We start from the raw sequence: 17,429 nt of genomic DNA, 5'->3' as shown, positions 1-17,429 counted from the left end.
GACAAGAGCTTCAGCTTCTGGAGCTGATAAGTTGACAATTCTTACAAAGATTCAATTTTCAGATGAGACTCCATCAAAAGAGTGAACCATAAAATGCTAAATCAGTAATGTCAAGCTCTCTTGAAGCATCTGCACATTGATTAGCATGTATATATATATAATATAGAATCCAAACCTGAGCAGCACTGAAGCTGCAATAATTCTCACAATAATCCAACAGGCAAAGCAGCTGTATAGTAGGAATCAACTTTTCAAGAATTCCTGCTAAAAATCCACTGGAGGATTGCTTGTTGGGGTTGTGTAAGTAATATAAAAATCAACACATCTAGTAGAGCACATGTCAACAAAGCCCTATCTAATTGGGACAGCTCTTGTGTATATAAACAACCTCTTCCATAACTTCTTCTCTTTCTCTTCTCTCTCTCTCTCTCTCTCTCTTTTCAAGTCTTTCTAATCTTTATTTCCCCATCCCCTCTTTCTCTCTTTCATTAGTATTTCTTTTTGAATTCATTAATATACTTCAATTTACAGAGGTAGGTGATCTGAGATATATGAGATTAGCAAAAGCTGATGCATTTTGCAGAAAAACACATCAAAATGATAAACATGTGTGAAACTCTAAAAGAGAACAAGCCAGGCCATAAACCAAAAGATAAAGCTTTAGATGGGCTATCAGTCTTCTGTTAATAATGCATTACAGCATATATGACCCCAAAAAATCTTGAAAAATCCTGTAATAATGTTCAGAGCTCTGGCAATGCTTGCTCAAACTGCTCACAAGACAAGAAGTATTGCTGTAACTTTTCTGAGATAATAATTAATCAGATTCTTGAGTTGCAAAGTGCATACTTCAAATGGGCAAATACAATAAATACTGTCATCAAAAATGCTCATAAAGTGAATGTTGTTACTTTTACTCAAGCTATCAATAAAGAGTTAAAAACTGTTCTTACAAATATATCAAAAGAGACTCCTTCTGTTAATGATAAGCCAGACACATTAAATGGCAAAGTTGTTAAAGCTCTTCAAGAGATTTCCACAATCTTGAAAGAAATTCAGAAAATTCAAGAGACAAACTTTATTGCAGTCTCTGACATAAAGAATGCTCTTAATGTAAGTTCACTTCACTTCTCATCTTTAAGATAAAGATTCTAACTTTTAAAAGAATATGCCACAACTTATTGATTCAGATCTTTATGCAGCTCTTGTCACTCACTCAGCTCCACCTGCAAATAACTTTCTTTCTTCTCATGCTGTAAGATATTCTCTTAGAATTAAATTAGAAAAGAAATCTAATGAGAGTAAATTAGTTAAAATGTTTCTTTAATAGTGCTTCCAATTCTGAAGCAAAAAGAACCTGCTTAAGCTTCTCACTGCCACAAACTGTTTCTGAAACCCTGACTCTGATCAGGAGTCTTCAATTTTCTCTGTTTTCAATCAGTATGTGTGCAAATAACATTTCCCAAAATATACTGACTGTTTACTCTGACAGAGCAACAAAGTATGGCACCAAAGAGTGCATCTTCTTCTCATAATGTGACTCTGACATAAACCATCATTTCTGCAAAGCCAAGCACACCAGCAGTCAAAAATCCCAATGCTAATGAGAAGGATGCCAAAAAGAACAATGCTGACAACAAGAATGCTGACAACAAGAATGCTGACAAGAACAATACCAACAAGAATATCAACAACAAGAATGCTAATGAGAAGAGTGCTGAAAATAAGAATACTGAAAAAGCTGATGCAAATGTTACTTCTGATGTTAGCAGTGAAGATTTCCAAAACTGATTTTTCAGTCAGGATAATCTATAAAGCAGCAGGAATTGTATCACTACAGTAGTTATCTAGTTTTCAAAATTAAGAAAAGGTTCTTTCAATTTGAAATAAAACCCCCAATCTCATGGTTCAAATTTCAGTTATGTTCTAGAACTGAGCTCATTTCCCAAAAGGAAGTATTCTCAGAAAGGTAATAGGAATCCTACAGTGCTCCAACAGTTCTCTATTTGGATTATGGTTCTTGCATGATTCCTAATTAGGTTACTGTGAGATCTCAGAAATGTAAGGGTTTTTCGGACCAACGAAATCCCGATATGGTGGACTGCCACGGAAGAGCTGTCCGGATTTACTTATGTCCGACGGGCGAGGATAAACTATTTACCGACTCCGACAGCGACATCATACTTACCCTTTCAGGAAACCGCGACGTACAGATTGGTTTAGGACGTCGCGACTTGCGCCCTCCCGCTTCTGGAAAGTTTGTATGCATGGTTATGCGCCATGGCGCCGATTACGGCTGACCGTAAGCTATTCTTTCTGCCGACTGCACCGGCATCATGGCGGTACTGACCCGCGCAGGTAGCAAGCGCAAGGCGACCGACGAGCCGAGCACGCCAGATTCGAAGCAAAAGGTCAAAAAGGCCCGGACTGAGTCCCCAGGCTCTGAGATTAAGGTTGGAATTGTGATAGTTCTCAAAGTTGTGTGCCCATTTCTAACTCTAACTCGCAGGATGACTCCGCCAGCAAGCCCACGCTCAAGATCGTCCCATTCGCCGAGAAGGTAAGGGGAGCGGGAACATACCGCGTTTATGTTGAAATATTGCTGATGGAACCTCCGGTGCAGCCGGCAGTGCTGGAAGAACGACGCGGTGATATAGAGTTCCGCGTGGTTAACAACGACGGGTCCAGAGAGAGCTTCATCATCCTCACAGGTCTCAAGTGTATATTCCAGAAGCAGTTGCCGAAGATGCCGAAAGACTATATTGCGCGACTGGTATACGATAGGACCCATTTATCCATGGCTATTGTTAAACACCCATTGGAGGTAGTTGGGTACGCAGCCGCTCCGCTTCCTAGAGTTATCGGGGGACCCCCCACTGATTGTGTGCAGAGGGATTACATATCGGCCCTTCAAAGGGCGAAGGTTTGCAGAGATTGTGTTTTGCGCCATATCTTCCGACCAACAAGTCAAAGGTTATGGTGCTCACTTAATGTCTCACCTGAAGGTAATCGTTTCCCCTTAATCTTTCATGCTAATCAAGACTAAGCATGACCGGGCAGGACTACGTGAAAGCTACTTCTGAGGTGATGCATTTCCTAACATACGCCGATAATTATGCCATCGGATACTTCAAGAAGCAAGGTTTCACAAAAGAGATCAGCTTGGACAAGTCAATTTGGATGGGTTATATCAAGGATTACGAAGGCGGCACCATCATGCAGTGCACCATGATCCCAAAAATCCGGTATCTCGAATCTGGTCGCATGCTTTTAAAGCAAAAGGAGGCTGTTCACGCCAAAATCCGGGCCTTTAGCAAGTCCCATATTATCCACGCTCCACCCAAGGAGTGGAGAAACGGGGTCTGCGAGATTGACCCTCTCAGCATTCCTGCCATAAAAGAGTCTGGATGGTCTCCTGATATGGATGAGCTGGCCCGCCAGCCACGACATGGCCCTAATTACAATCAACTTTTACATCTACTCAACGATATGCAGAATCACAGCGCAGCTTGGCCCTTCGCACAGCCGGTGAATCGGGACGAAGTCCCCGACTACTATGAAGTGATCAAGGAGCCGATGGATCTGTCAACCATGGAAGAGAAACATGAAAAGGATCTGTACCCTGCTCCACAAGATTTCATTAAGGACGCTATGTTGATTTTCGATAACTGCCGGCGTTATAATAACGAGAATACACCTTATGCCAAGAGCGCGAACAAACTGGAAAAATTTATGTGGCAGCAGATAAAAAATATCCCAGAGTGGTCGGTAAGTGCTCTGCGATCGGCTTTGAACTGCTTTTCGGTTTTTTGGCATTTGCTGATCCTGCCTGTCCTCCTAGCATCTGGCCGAGGGTCATTGACCCAGTCTGGAGACTGCACTCAGCAGAATAACACAAGGGTTATTTTATGTTTTTGCAGTGAGTGCTGGTTTTGTGGTTTTAATGATTTTCACAGCGGGTGAGTTTGGAGTCCTGGAAGGGATTCTGGGGGGCGTTGGAACGGAAGGACTTCTTCTTCATTTTGCAATTGGTGGTATATTGGTGCATGCTATGAGTAACAATTGTAACCCACCCACATATTTACATGGATAACAATGTAATCTTGTCAAACCTCAAAGGCAATGCCACAGTTCCCGCACAGTTTCTCCTTTTCCCGTCAGCAGTATTTTCGGCGTCGGAATAACAATGTCGCGAATGTGTACAGTGATTAAACAAGTCGACGAATTGCGGCCCAGCGCCCAGCAACGACCCTCTCCGAATCTCCATCCCTTTCGAAGCCCCCGTTTCACTGCCGTCTCGCAACAGTTTGACCATTCTTTCGGGTCGTCTCTTTTTGAATATTAGCAAGAGTACTTCTTTCGATTAGTATTGTGACTAATCTGCTCTTTTTCCTTGATTATATCGCGGTTGACATGAGCGGTCGGAAGCGTACCTAACCCGTCACCGAGAGATTGGGGGCTGAATCCGACTTCTTGACCCGGTCTTTTACTTTTGCTGCATCCTAAATTGGAGCATACACGTTCTTTAGGATATAATCGTCTTCAGAATTACCCAGCGTCGTTTCACCACGATAAAATGGCGTCCTCGTCGTCAATCCAGGAAGAAGAACATCGCAACCGACTCCCTACGCTTCTTGAAGTCCTTAGTCGAAGAACGTTGGCCCCTGTTGACCTCTTCTCGTTTTACATTTACATGAGAGATCAACAATGTTCCGTGGATTATCTAGATTTTTGGTGAGTTTCTCATTTTCGCCCAAAATGTTGATGGAATTGGCGGACTGACCTTGTGTTAGGCTTGATGTATCTCAACATATGTCCCTATGTCGCCACTATGTCCGCGAACTGCGTCGCTCCGTGCTCCTTGAGACTCCTGAACCAGAAAAATTGGACTCTGAGTCGCCGGGTCTCGCACCCAACGGTGCTGGACCTTCGGGACCTGGTTACCCATTTGACGGTCTTGGCCATGATAACGATCAGAGATTGTCAGCGTTCCTGAGGTCCGAAGGACGACCATCTATGTACTCTGCTCGAAGCAGCATGGACTCCGGCCGGTCAGGGCGTCGATTTTCTTCTGTTGATCGACCGCGACGCGTGAGTGATATGTTCCCACAACAACATCACAATAATTCGAACGGCTCACCGGGACACACGGTCGCACGATCTGATATTCGGGCAAGCGCTGTGAGAATTCTGTATACATACCTCCTCCCGGGATCGGAACGGGAGGTTGTTCTTCCAGATACCATTGTTGGGGATATTGTGCACATGATTGAACAGGAGGGGAGAGATGACCCAGAGGTTTTTGATACTGCAAAAGACTATGTCTTTCAAGCAATGGAAAGAGATGCTTTCCCTGGGTTCTTACAGGCGAAAGCGCTAGGAAATCTTGTGCCACCAAGCATCCTAGCCCGGCTTGTCCTCGCCTTGACAAGCTTGGGGGGAGGGTTTTGGGGTGCATTTTATGTTGTGCTGACGGATCAGCCACGACACGTACGATGCTGGGTATAAACAACACTCCTTAACTATTTTTCTTCGGAAATACATGTTGCTAATTGTGCATGTCCCAGGTAATTCTACCTTTCATCGTGGGGGCCTATTTCCTGGCATCCTATCAATACAGGATGGATCCAATCCTTGCATTTATCGGCTTCAGCGAATATACATTTATGAATTGGACATCAGTTCGCGAACCATACATTCGCTCATTGCTCCTCAAAAGAGCTTTTGTGTCTCTTGCATTCGCCACCTTCATTGCTGTCGCACTGTGCGTTCTGTTCATTTTTGTCCCTGGGACAAGGCTTTAGCCTGTGGACTTCCCATGATGCCTGATAAATTCCCTTTCAGCATATCCCCTCAATATTCCTATTGATTTTCTTTGACAGCTGCAAAATGGAGGTAACCAGGATTCGGGTGCTGCTAGCATTGGTGTATGGTGTTCTTATATTGCTTGAGGTTTTGTTCTGTCTCGTGATTCCTGCTTTACGATATTTCTATGGCCTTAATCCCCTTTCATTTCAATTTTACACACCCAAGATACCCCCCTTTAAGAGTGCTTTCCCTTTGGCTCTCTTAAACATGTTTATTACTTTGAGGGACAGTTCTGGGCGTGTTCAGCAAGCCTTGTAGACGCCAACGTGGCTACACTAAGTACAGTACAATAGCAATAATGTTGCATGAACGCTCATGTTTTTGTATTGAACCTCATTTGTCTCGGTCTAATAACTGTGTTTGATTAAGCGTTAGAAAGGCCTTCTCATCACAGCGTATAGCCAATGCAGCTCATTAGTTATCCTATGGTCTACCTTGGACCCCCGACGTTCTCTTCACATTCCTCATTAAAGGCCCTGAATCATCGCCATCGATGCCCTCATCAACATCCATCTCCGAACCCACCCTACCAGGAGGACCGTTCCGCTGCCCAAAATCGCTTGCTGCGTTAAAGCGCTTGTTCCCGCCGCCAAATCCAAACTTGCGTCCACCTTTACCGGATCCGTCTTTCGACGGACGAAAAGATCGTTTTGAGCCAGCACCACCGACGTCATTGCCCCCAGCACTCCCGTCGTCGTCGCCCTCCCAGCCATTGAGACTGCGCTCAACACGGTGGGCATGGATTTGGGCCTGTACATGTCTTCTTTCCGCATCGGCGAGTATCTTGGCGATCTCAGCTTCAATTCCGCCAATGACATCTTGACAACGGCCCTGCCATTCGGTGAGGATTGATATCATTGTGTTTACGGTTTGAGGGCGAACGTCGCGAAGGGGGGCGATGGAGTTGACTTTGATGATCGGTGGGGAGGTGGTTGGGGAGAGGCGGGCGGATATCAGGGATAAATAGATGGCTTCTCTAACAAGGGTTTCAAGTTCGGCAGGCGTGGAAAGGGAGAGGGATTCCATGACTATTGAGTAAGTGAGGGGATTGTGTGTCTCTGCGAGGGTGAGGAGCGAAAGAAGACGAAGTTTCTGAATTTGTGCCGTGTTTAGAGTGGGTAGGTTGGGAGTTGCTGTAGGTAATGATCAGCTCGTGTTTAAGCCAACTGCGGGAGGTCTTTCAGGCGAAAGAACTCACATTTGTATTCCTGCCATGTTCCCCAAGCAAATATCTCTAGCAGCGTCAGGGAGGATCGATATTTTTCGGGCGTTTCAGGAGACCTAAGTGATTGTATAGCGGGAGTATCCAAGAGCTCTGCGAAGATGAAGGTGCTCGGGGCGGATGTGGCATTGGTGATGAGGGTTGCCAAAAAGAGGGGTGAAGGTGATTGGTTGGAGGTCGCAATATGAATGAATGGCTGGATAGCTTCAAGAGCCCTGTTGTGTATTTGCTCCATGTCTGCAAACCGGGGTGGCCGAGATACTCCCCGCCCCAGCTGGTGGTGATAGACTTGATAGTGATGTTTGGGTGAATACGGGTACGAGAGGGAGCAATCAACTGTCGAGCTTGTTAGCAATAGAAAAGATCCAAGGCTATCGCCAAAGAGGCAACGGAACGGCACCCACTAGGCCTCTACCCGACCGGAGCCCTGAACGTGCTGCTGTCTTCCTGTAAGCACTGTTGATAGCACCATTCGCTCCGCGACGATGACGATGATCTGTTGGTGTTTGCTGACCTTGCATCACGCCTTAGTTACCTAGTTATATAAGCGGATCGGCACGCTATCCCGCACCTACACTAACGTCTTTTCCCTCCGCATCGGAGTACCTGCGGCGATGCGCCGGACGAATCGGACGGCCTCGCTGTTATTTTTGTCAGCTTTCCGCCTCTTCCACGAACCGCAAAACGGCACGCTGGTGTTGAAACAGCTGTTTTGACAGAGTTTTATCCGGTTGCAGGTTGCGCCGCCGAATCAGCATTGCCTCCCGGGGTTTCAGCTGAGCGTTGGCTACTTAACCCTGCAGAGGGAAGAGTTGAAAGAGTTAACGTCACATTGACCGCACGATCCCTCCACCAATTCTCGGCCGCTTCGGTTTACTATAACACTTTCTCTAATAACCCCTCCCATTCTTTTCTTCTTCAGGAGCTGGCCTTCTTTTTTCGCTCGTTGCGATGTGCGAGATCTTATCAACCCTATAATTTCTCCGAAGGCTGTCATCCCCGTCCCTCCCTAGGAGCCTCAAACCGAGAATACCAACTCAGAGAACCGGCATTAGTTTTGAGAAAACCAGTACGAACTGGGGGCACCTCTCTTATTCATCCTTGCGCGCATATCTATCCAGGCGCTATTGATGTTATGAGTTTGCTTTTGCCGAATGACAACAATGGGATCACGCTCTCGCTCTACCCTCCTTCCGGTTCATCCGACTAGTCCACCGCTCTCAAAACCCCCGTCGAACGTTGCGATGGCTGTCACAACACTGAAAGTTGACGGTATGACGTGCAGCGCCTGCACGTCCGCTCTCGAGTCTGCGTTTAAAGATGTTGACGGCGCAAAGAAAGTTTCTGTCAGTCTTGTGATAGGGAGAGCGGTGGTAGAACACGATTCAGCAGTCTTGCCTCCAGAGAGAGTGAAAGAGATAATCGAAGATCGCGGTTTCGATGCAGAGGTTTTGACAACGGAGTACTCGAAAGCCGTTGACGATAACCTAGATATGCCCTCGAATACTTCTATTTCTGGAGTCACAGCTTCGACCACGACTCTCACCGTTAAGGGGATGACATGTAGCTCGTGCACATCCGCTATTGAATCTGGGTTAACAGGTGTTAGTGGTATTTTTGAAGTCACTGTTTCGCTACTTTCGGAACGGGCTGTTGTCAGGCATGATGCCGCCCAAATCACACCCCAACAGATCGCAGAAATTATTGAGGACCGTGGATTTGAGGCCACTGTTGCGAACCTGGAAAGCCCTAGTGCTACCATTGGTATTAGCACGACAAGTAACGAGCCCTCCTCAAAGGATCAATCGGCACAGATAAATACTACAATCGCGATCGAAGGGATGACATGCGGAGCATGTACATCGGCCGTTGAAAACGCTTTGAAAGACCAGCCAGGCTTACTTAGTTTCAACATCAGCCTTTTGGCCGAGCGCGGGGTTGTGCTCCACGAACCGTCGGTTCTTCCCGCGTCAAAAGTTGTTGAGCTTATCGAAGACGCCGGTTTCGATGCACGGGTTCTGTCATCGGAGGTGAACTCGTCATTTTTGAATCGTACTTCCGCCTCTCTCAATTTCAGCATTTATGGTCTGACCGATGCAGCCTCGGCTACATCTCTGGAAACTCGGCTTCGTAACACAACGGGAGTACTAGCTGCGGATGTGAAGCTATCGAATTCTCGCGCGACAATCGCCTACCAGCCGTCTAGAATCGGCATCAGAGCTTTGGTGGAAATAGTCGAGAGCGGTGGCTATAACGCCTTGCTCGCTGAATCGGAAGACAACGACGCTCAGCTGGAATCACTCGCAAAAACGAAAGAAATTCAGGAATGGCGCAAAGCTTTTTGGGTATCATTCTCATTTGCGGTCCCGGTAATGCTAATCAGCATGTTAATACCAATGTATCTTCCAGCTCTTGATTTTGGAAGATTCGAAATCATCCATGGGTTATTTTTGGGCGACATCGTCTGTCTACTCTTGACTATACCCGTCCAATTCGGCGTGGGCATGCGTTTTTACCGATCGTCATTCAAAGCTTTGAAGCATCGCTCTCCTACTATGGATGTCCTGGTGATGCTGAGCACGAGTCTAGCGTTCTCATTCAGCATCTTGGCCATGTTGGTCTCTATGACTTGTATGCCGCACTCCCGGCCAAACGTCGTGTTTGAGACCAGTACGATGCTTATCACTTTTATCACATTGGGTCGTTGGCTGGAAAACCGAGCCAAAGGGCAGACTTCTCGCGCATTATCCCGGTTAATGTCTCTCACCCCATCCATGGCTACTATTTATGACGATCCCATCGCTGCCGAGAAAGCGGCTGAGCCATCCCATGCTGTGGGTGATGCGGCTGAAGAGAAAAATACAATCTCGGTCTCTGTGAAAAATACGAATATGAAATCCATTCCCACCGAGCTGATCCAAGTTGGTGATGTTGTTTGTCTTCGTCCGGGCGACAAGATTGCGGCAGACGGCATTGTTATTCGCGGCGAGAGCTATGTCGATGAGAGCATGGTTACCGGCGAGGCCAACCCGATCCGCAAGATACGAGGAAGTCAAGTTATAGCAGGTACCGTCAACGGCACTGGATGGGTTGATTTCCGCGTTGTTAGGGCTGGTAAAGATACACAGCTAAGCCAAATCGTCAACCTCGTGCAAAATGCACAGACAAGCCGAGCCCCAATTCAGCGTATGGCCGATATAGTCGCTGGATATTTCGTTCCCACTATCTTAACTCTTGGGTTGGTTACCTTTTTTGGATGGATGATTCTCAGTCACATTCTGCCCAAGCCACCCGAGATATTCCTTCGGGAAAGTAGTGGTGGAACTGTAATGGTTTGCCTTAAACTGTGTATATCTGTGATAGTGTTCGCATGTCCGTGCGCTCTCGGACTTAGCACACCTACTGCTGTCATGGTTGGAACGGGTGTCGGAGCCGAACACGGCATCCTCGTCAAAGGTGGTGCAGCACTAGAAGCAGCAACGAAAATACAACACGTCGTGTTTGACAAAACCGGTACATTGACAACAGGCAAAACAACAGTTGCTGATGTGAAAGTTGAACCGCTTTGGGCATCCAATGAGTGGCGTCGGCGTCTGTGGTGGTTGCTTGTCGGACTTACAGAGATGACCAGTGAACATCCTATTGGCAAAACCATCGTGTCTGCCGCCAAATCCGAAAACGGAATCTCGAACGATGATCCTCTGGACGGTTCGGTGGTTGAGTTTCAGGCCACTGTTGGGAAGGGAGTATCAGCCATCGTCGAGTCGGCGTCTGGCGTAGAACGAACCAAATATCGCGTCATTGTTGGAAATGCAGTGTTTCTTCGGTCAAAGGATATCCGAGTACCCGCTTCAGCCGATCCAGACAGCCAGGACCCCACGCCCGCTAAGTCCGGGGTGCATAGTTCCCAGTACGATGTATTGAATGGGACAACTCGGGTACATATCGCCATCGACAATCAATACGCAGGCACAATTTCGCTTCAGGATTCTCTAAAACTTACGGCGAAGGCGACGGTTGCAGCGCTTCATCGAATGGGGCTTACAACATCGCTGGTCACTGGAGACACTTACTCTACCGCTGTGGCCGTGGCCAATGCTGTCGGCATTCCCACAGAGTCGATCCACGCCTCAGTCACCCCACCCGAAAAACAGGCAATCATTGCGGAGCTCCAAACCGTGTCAGGAATTTCCGTCGCCATGGTTGGCGACGGAATCAACGATTCTCCCGCCTTAGCAACGGCTTCCATCGGTATTGCACTCTCCTCCGGCACAGACGTCGCCATGGAAGCCGCCGATGTTGTTATTATGAGACCCGATGATCTGCTCTCCGTGCCCGCGAGTCTATGTCTTGCCAAATCAATCTTCACACGGATAAAGCTCAATCTCATCTGGGCCTGTATGTACAATGCCATTGGGCTTCCTTTCGCAATGGGAATATTCCTCCCATTTGGAGGAATATCTTTACATCCTATGGCTGCTGGTGCTGCAATGGCAGCTTCCAGCGTGAGCGTTGTTGTGAGTAGCTTGCTTCTAAAGCTATGGAAACGACCACAATGGCTGGATGTAGACAGGCTGGAGAGGGAGGTTGAATTGGGCAAGATCGGCGCGACGGGAGGCGGCCGTCATGGAGTTGGTGACTGGTGGCGGAAGAGTCCGTTTGCATCCCGTGAGACTGGAATATTAACACAGAGTATGGGGTGGATTGCGCGAACGACTGCGAGTATGATGAGCCGAAAGAAAATACGAACCGAAGAAGAGGGCTACGTGCCTCTGCAAAGCGTGGAGCCGATTAATTAGATGGCTGTTTCCCGCTCTCTTTTCTTTTAACTGTGTTTCTTGCAATTTTTTGGGGCATTTTGTATCTATTACGGTTTGAATGAAGTAATATATACCCGCCATACATTTATGTCTTTTTGCCATGCATTTTTTTCCAACGCTAAATAATCACTGTAGAACACTGAAAGTCATCAGATTTGAGCAATTCTACATAATGATGTTCTAGTTTCTTCTTGAAATGTGTATAACAGGACGGCAGTCTTGTTGACTTATACGGAGTAGATTAAAATGTATATAAGAGCTTTGGTTTAAATTTTCTCTGGTACTTTGTCCGTCTACATGGTTACATCTTCGTTCTCTTTACCGGAAATTCGCCCATGTGCACCTCGAAGGGGATATCAAGCCCAATCCAATTATCAAAATAGCAAGAAACCAGGTATCAAAATCATAGCGCACAACAGCGCCGTATAATATCCGAAACAACATAAAAAGAAAATCCAACCGTCGAGTTGTTAATAAATCTTGCAGATTTCAGGTATTGCAAGGAGTTGACGAAAGAACCGGGGCCACCCCAGCCAAAGTACTGGCCTCCGGCTAAGCGTAAGAAACCTTCCCCTTGCCCGCAGCCTTCTTCGGCGGCGGTGGAAAGTACATCATCGGCTGTGCCGGCTTAGCAGCTTCCAACGTTGTCACGGATGAACTCGTGGTATCACCGCGCAACGGAAGGTCATTTGCACCTCCCAGCTGATTGAAAGCCATTGTGCGTGGAGTGATTGGCTGTAGGCCATTTTCGCCTTGGTAAAAGTTTGGATAGCACGGCGATTTGAGGGACTTGAGTTCCGCGAGGGTTTCTAGCTTCTCTCGTTTTTCGCGCTGTCTTTCTCGGGTTTCTTCCGTTGGAAGGCACGATATTACCGCAAGGACGAATTGAGCAAGGAAAATAACGCTGCGAATGTATTAGACCGGAAAACCAACTAGCGCAAGAAGAAAAAAAGAAAAAAAGAAAAAAAAAAAAGGCCTTGTAAGTGGCGGTTAGGGGAGAGTTCACATCAAGATAATAGTGCAAGCAAATCCAGACTTTGCCTGTTTGCAATATCCGATGTTATTCCGATGTGATGCGACGTTGCAGTTCTTGGTGATATACCACGGAGGACCGGACTGAAGATGCTCTGGGTCGCTCGTGTCTTTCCCACCCTGCCATGCTGCGGATACACAGTAGAGCACTATCAAAATAGTATGGACGAGAACGGATAGTGGTGGATAGAAGACGTGTAGAACAAACATTGGTGTTTTGACTAGCAGGAAAAACATGCTTAATACCGATATCACAAGATTGAAACTGGTAATACTATGGAAGAGAGGTTAGGATCGTTCGTAGAGTATTCATAGGAACAGGGGACAGAAGGAGCTGAAGCTGAAGAAAAGCGCTCATACAACTGGGTCCAGGGCCGAGGAACTGTATACGGCTCATAGTTCGCATATCTGTAAACCAATTCATCCGGGGAACTATTGAAGCCGTTATCAGCGCCATCTTGCCAGAGTTTTGTCCGATATAGATTTGGAGACGCGATTCCGAACAGAGCCAGGACTGCCACGGTGAACGGCAGCTCAACAGCGATCAGGATCTTGAATGCGAGCGGAGAAATATATTTTCGCGGCAAATACCACATTATCTTCCCCATGACGGGCGAAAGGGCGAGTTCGCTGAGGAATCGACAGCTACGCTGACGAGAGCCCAGACGAACCAGATTCGGTTGCGAACTGTCAGCGTTGGTGGAAGTCTTCACGCCAGGCCAGCTGGCTAGGAAATGAGATTCCTGGGCGGGTTGCCAGCCGTTAAAAGGACATGCGATACGATAGCAAATCAAGAGTTAACTTCAGACTCCTCCTGCTTGATGGGGGCAACGAAATGTCATGGCTTGACAGATATCCGTAAGCGCGCAGGTCGGAGGAGGTCTCCTCACGGCCGGGATGGCTGCTTCTCTTGGTTGGTTCAAGCATCATCGCCGCACTCGCTGGGCTTGTGGGACTGGGGAGCGGTTCTGCGAGCAAGGGTTGAGGTGATGCACAGATTCCCGCCAACCAATAAACAGCAGGAAACAGGGGCTGTCGCTGCATGTTCATCACACACTAAACCAAGCGACTGCAGCGAAAGCATCTCACTCGCTGTTCAAGGGCGAAGCCCGGCGGCAACCATCTTAGCACGACCCATCCAATAACCCACTGGTTAACCAGTCGATCCGCAGTCAAAAGGTTGTGGTCATCATGCCATTTGCCGAACCTTCCATGTGTTCATCATCACCAGAAATTGAGGCAGATGGAAAAGTGTCTTTGAATCATTGATGAAGAATGCAGGACTCTTCCAGCACCACCCAGATGCCCAATCTCCAGTTCAATTTCAGTGCTTTGCAAAAGTGTGTGTGCCTCGAATAATCAAGAGATGATTTGGAATATCCCAAAATGCTACGTCCGTATGAGGCACAAAGTAGCGCAGGAGACAGGCTGCTTTACTGACCTTAAGTTCACACGCAAATATTTTTCCCTCTTTGTCGAATTGTATGTAGCATGATCACAAATTATTTGGTAGTCAAGCCCAAAGCTTGCCTTTGCGTCAACGGCCTCGGAAACATTGACCGATGAATACCCCATACTCGTAATGTGTTAGTGTTACTGTATAAGTTTGTTAAGATGGGGGTTTAAACCGGTTGAAAAGCTTGGATTTTGGTATAAAAATATAGCGAGTACACTTTCGACTTGGCTATTTATCCATAGTTCGGAATCCTTCTCTCTCAAAGGGCTGTAACTTCGGGGATGGGAGAGCAACTGACACAGCCCAAGCCATTCAATCCCTCTGCACAATTTTGGTGATGATAGATTTCCCATTTTTTCATATTCTTTTCTGCGAATCTCCCTACTTTCCAATTCTTCCAATGGCCTGCAAGTCCCATTCCACCCTGCTGCTAGGTTTGGAACAAGTTAATACTATTCCATGGGGGCCACAAATCCCAGCCTGCTTTGTCTAGACAATCCCATGGCCAGCTAAGATCTTCTGAGTATTTCACCAATGGCTCAAGGATAATACAAATATCACTCGGACTGTCGGCCATGTGAGTCCGAGAGTGACAGCCTCCTATGGAATCACACACATAAAATTATATACATTCATCTGACTCTGAGAGCCAAGTTTCAGCGAACAGACCATATCTGAAGCAGCCATTTTGATCTGGTACCCCTCCACTTATAGTAACTGTGCCTTAATTTGCAATATCAGGTACGCTGACTCTTTATGCAAAAGCTGAAGATGCTTAACTGACCATCTTAGGCCGTCTCTAAGATATCCAGCTTCAATGTACGAAGACTGGCCTGCTTGCATGAGAAAGGAAAGACGTGGTCTACTGTCCCAGAATGAGATAAATAGCAAAAGGCCCAAGTGGACTTTCAAGAATGCTTTGGGGTATTAACTGACAGATGTGATAATTGAAACGTGGCCGTCATCTTCCTTTCAGCTTGGTCTTCAAGACCTATTATCTGATTCTTCTTAATGCTTTCTACTCATATCTCCACCAAAAATAAAGGGACTCCAACCGCGGATCATGCAGCCAGATTATTAAACACCGGTTACCACATTTCCCCATACTACAGCTGTTTTGCATCTACCCTTGTTTAAGATATAGCAGAGATTTTCAATGGCTAACTAATGCATAAAATAGTTGGTGGCTCGTACCCCTAATCTTCAAGGCTCTCCGCTGGTTGGTGTTAACTACACCACCCTCCTCCGTCAGAAACCAATGCCAATGCACTCCGACAATCTCCCTATAGTCCGGGATCATGTGAAGTCCATTTTGATATAAATAGCCAAAGATATCATCAACGCCATGTGGGCTTGAGCAGGGGTTGGTCATTCTATGTGGAGCAGCACATGCCCGTTGGGTTTCTATGCAACCTGATCTGCTTTGTTAGGTCATTGTCAAATTCCCAACCAAATTCAGTACGATGTAGGAAGGGCACCGCTGTTCAGGCTTGATGAGCAGTTAGTTTTCTTCTTATAGAGCGGCACCGCAATCAAGCGGCAAATGTGCTCAGTCAGAGCATGTGAAGCAGAACAGGATACATAAATCCCCTTCGAGGCCACAAGCTGCAAGTGTTTTCAGAGATCCAAAAGCCCCAGAAATATATCAATCGATTCCTCCTAGACTCTCCCTTTTCTAATTTTACCTTATCCTTTCTTATAACCCCAAACTCACCCCCACTCTCCTCCTCTCGCTTCCATAATCTTAAGAGAAATGATTTACCTCAATGCTGCATTCGTGCGCACCGCAGTCATAATCGCCCTTCTTGTCTGCTTGGTTCAGGCTGTTCCGGCTCCACACGCTGAATTAACACTCCACGACGGCACTGAGATTCCAGATGGGAAAGAGTTCATCAAATGCATGAAGCATAAGTCCCCCGGCTTTCCGGACGAAGATGCCACGGATAATGCAGTTATCAAAGCATGCGTGGGTGAAGAGCGGCCGAAGCGACATGCTGATAGAGCCTCGGTCCCTCTTCGCGACGACAAAAACCCGCAAACACATTGGGTCGAGTCCAACTTCATGAAGTGCATGAAGAAGAAACATCCCAATTTTCCGAAGGAGAAAGTCACAAATGCGAGTTCTATTTTTGAATGCGAGGGTATGGAGCATGGGAAACGAAGTGTCGACCGTGGCCTAATCTCCCGCAGTCTCAGTATCGATATCCTTGGAAAATCCCTTACGTTCAAAGCCGAGTGTGGCGAGGAAGAGATTCCAAAAAATTTCAAGGAAGCTGGACCGTTCCGTTCTGAAGCCGGGAAGTGGTGTGATAAGATGAAAAAGGATGTGCTCGATAAAGGTGCAACCACACTCAGCGAGACCTTATCTGATGCCGTCACCAAAGAGGCTTCTTGGTTTTACCGGAATAAGAAAGTTGTGCTCACATTGGCACTTGCTATTTCACCACAGGGCGAGGCACTCCTCCAAGATAAGGAGGGAGCGGATGAGGCCTATGACAAATGGTGTAAATTTGCTTTTGAACAGTTTGGCACCAAAGGCAAAGGATGCACTAAGGAACTTGGTTATTATAAGGACAAAATCCCATTCCTCTGGATCCCGATAGGGAGTGCCACCACCACAACAGTAACCGACGGATTCATGAACTTTATGGAGAAACAAACAATGATTGGAAGCCTAGCAGTTGATTGGTCACGGCCTTAAAAGATATAGCTAAGATGCTCAATCCTTTTTCTTCAAATATCCTTTGAAAGGACTTTGTTTATGATGTGAAGTCAAATTGCTTTTCCTTTGGGAATTTGGTTGCCTCCCTAACACAGTTTGGAAAGGAGAAACAAAAAGGCTTTTTGTGATCTTGATGCTGCAATTTTGGACCTATTGTTAGCTGCTGTCTTCTGTTAACTTGTCTCCACCTGTATATCACCTCCATCCACTCTGTATGTATCCTTGATTGGAATATGTCCTGCTATCCTGAGTTCCGCAGAGCTACTCCGTGCGGAGTACGCTGTTCCACAGAGGTTTTCCGGGTTTCTC

The 17,429-nt window shown here is 46.7% G+C and overlaps 7 protein-coding genes across 7 annotated transcripts; 5 read left to right on the top strand and 2 right to left on the bottom strand.

Annotated features, from left to right (window-relative positions):
• Positions 1 to 705: 705 nt before the first annotated feature.
• Positions 706 to 1,791, top strand: CIMG_12854 (uncharacterized protein; the record flags this gene model as incomplete). Its single annotated transcript, XM_001246816.2, has 4 exons — positions 706 to 1,113; positions 1,311 to 1,440; positions 1,493 to 1,536; positions 1,612 to 1,791. The coding sequence occupies 4 exons, from the start codon at positions 706 to 708 to the stop codon at positions 1,789 to 1,791; spliced, it is 762 nt and encodes a 253-aa protein (XP_001246817.2).
• Positions 1,792 to 2,228: 437 nt separating this feature from the next.
• CIMG_00589 (histone acetyltransferase GCN5) lies at positions 2,229 to 3,862 on the top strand (the record flags this gene model as incomplete). The annotated part of the gene is made up of 7 exons (XM_001246817.2): positions 2,229 to 2,302; positions 2,359 to 2,453; positions 2,510 to 2,560; positions 2,624 to 2,832; positions 2,891 to 3,005; positions 3,061 to 3,768; positions 3,842 to 3,862. The coding sequence occupies exons 1-7, from the start codon at positions 2,281 to 2,283 to the stop codon at positions 3,860 to 3,862; spliced, it is 1,221 nt and encodes a 406-aa protein (XP_001246818.2). The 5' UTR covers positions 2,229 to 2,280.
• A 417-nt stretch (positions 3,863 to 4,279) lies between these two features.
• On the top strand, positions 4,280 to 5,901 carry CIMG_00590 (RGS domain-containing protein). Its single transcript, XM_001246818.2, has 3 exons — positions 4,280 to 4,734; positions 4,794 to 5,502; positions 5,568 to 5,901. Exons 1-3 carry the CDS (start codon positions 4,577 to 4,579, stop codon positions 5,802 to 5,804), a joined length of 1,104 nt encoding a protein of 367 aa, XP_001246819.1. The 5' UTR covers positions 4,280 to 4,576; the 3' UTR covers positions 5,805 to 5,901.
• A 285-nt stretch (positions 5,902 to 6,186) lies between these two features.
• Positions 6,187 to 7,527, bottom strand: CIMG_00591 (COP9 signalosome complex subunit 7a). The gene is made up of 2 exons (XM_001246819.2): positions 7,067 to 7,527; positions 6,187 to 7,001 (listed from the first exon to the last, which is right to left on the bottom strand). Exons 1-2 carry the CDS (start codon positions 7,323 to 7,325, stop codon positions 6,292 to 6,294), a joined length of 969 nt encoding a protein of 322 aa, XP_001246820.1. The 5' UTR covers positions 7,326 to 7,527; the 3' UTR covers positions 6,187 to 6,291.
• Positions 7,528 to 8,024: 497 nt separating this feature from the next.
• On the top strand, positions 8,025 to 12,000 carry CIMG_00592 (heavy metal translocating P-type ATPase). The gene has a single exon (XM_001246820.2). It carries the CDS (start codon positions 8,254 to 8,256, stop codon positions 11,887 to 11,889), a length of 3,636 nt encoding a protein of 1,211 aa, XP_001246821.1. The 5' UTR covers positions 8,025 to 8,253; the 3' UTR covers positions 11,890 to 12,000.
• Positions 12,001 to 12,246: 246 nt separating this feature from the next.
• CIMG_00593 (uncharacterized protein) lies at positions 12,247 to 14,394 on the bottom strand. Its single transcript, XM_001246821.2, has 4 exons — positions 14,384 to 14,394; positions 13,303 to 14,331; positions 12,917 to 13,216; positions 12,247 to 12,814 (listed from the first exon to the last, which is right to left on the bottom strand). The coding sequence occupies exons 2-4, from the start codon at positions 13,548 to 13,550 to the stop codon at positions 12,463 to 12,465; spliced, it is 900 nt and encodes a 299-aa protein (XP_001246822.2). The 5' UTR covers positions 13,551 to 14,331; positions 14,384 to 14,394; the 3' UTR covers positions 12,247 to 12,462.
• A 1,605-nt stretch (positions 14,395 to 15,999) lies between these two features.
• On the top strand, positions 16,000 to 17,321 carry CIMG_00595 (uncharacterized protein). Its single transcript, XM_001246823.2, has one exon. The coding sequence runs from the start codon at positions 16,152 to 16,154 to the stop codon at positions 17,097 to 17,099; it is 948 nt and encodes a 315-aa protein (XP_001246824.1). The 5' UTR covers positions 16,000 to 16,151; the 3' UTR covers positions 17,100 to 17,321.
• The last annotated feature ends 108 nt before the right edge of the window (positions 17,322 to 17,429 follow it).

This window comes from Coccidioides immitis, assembly GCF_000149335.2.
Source record: "Coccidioides immitis RS genomic scaffold supercont3.1, whole genome shotgun sequence".
NCBI lineage: Eukaryota > Fungi > Ascomycota > Eurotiomycetes > Onygenales > Onygenaceae > Coccidioides > Coccidioides immitis.
Note: the sequence above shows the minus strand (reverse complement) of the source record. Positions and strands in the feature narration are given on the sequence as shown.

Excerpts from the sequence above, each read along its gene's own strand:
- CIMG_00590 (XM_001246818.2), top strand. The coding sequence starts at position 4,577 with ATGGCGTCCTCGTCGTCAATCCAGGAAGAAGAACATCGCAACCGACTC. Across the intron at positions 4,735-4,793 it reads GTGGATTATCTAGATTTTTG|GCTTGATGTATCTCAACATA; the intron begins GTGAGTTTCTCA and ends ACCTTGTGTTAG. Across the intron at positions 5,503-5,567 it reads CACGACACGTACGATGCTGG|GTAATTCTACCTTTCATCGT; the intron begins GTATAAACAACA and ends TGCATGTCCCAG.
- CIMG_00593 (XM_001246821.2), bottom strand. The coding sequence starts at position 13,550 with ATGGGGAAGATAATGTGGTATTTGCCGCGAAAATATATTTCTCCGCTC. Across the intron at positions 13,217-13,302 it reads CCTCGGCCCTGGACCCAGTT|TATTACCAGTTTCAATCTTG; the intron begins GTATGAGCGCTT and ends TCTCTTCCATAG. Across the intron at positions 12,815-12,916 it reads GCTTGCACTATTATCTTGAT|CGTTATTTTCCTTGCTCAAT; the intron begins GTGAACTCTCCC and ends ATACATTCGCAG.
- CIMG_00595 (XM_001246823.2), top strand. The coding sequence starts at position 16,152 with ATGATTTACCTCAATGCTGCATTCGTGCGCACCGCAGTCATAATCGCC.
- CIMG_00592 (XM_001246820.2), top strand. The coding sequence starts at position 8,254 with ATGGGATCACGCTCTCGCTCTACCCTCCTTCCGGTTCATCCGACTAGT.
- CIMG_00591 (XM_001246819.2), bottom strand. The coding sequence starts at position 7,325 with ATGGAGCAAATACACAACAGGGCTCTTGAAGCTATCCAGCCATTCATT. Across the intron at positions 7,002-7,066 it reads AACATGGCAGGAATACAAAT|CAACTCCCAACCTACCCACT; the intron begins GTGAGTTCTTTC and ends CATTACCTACAG.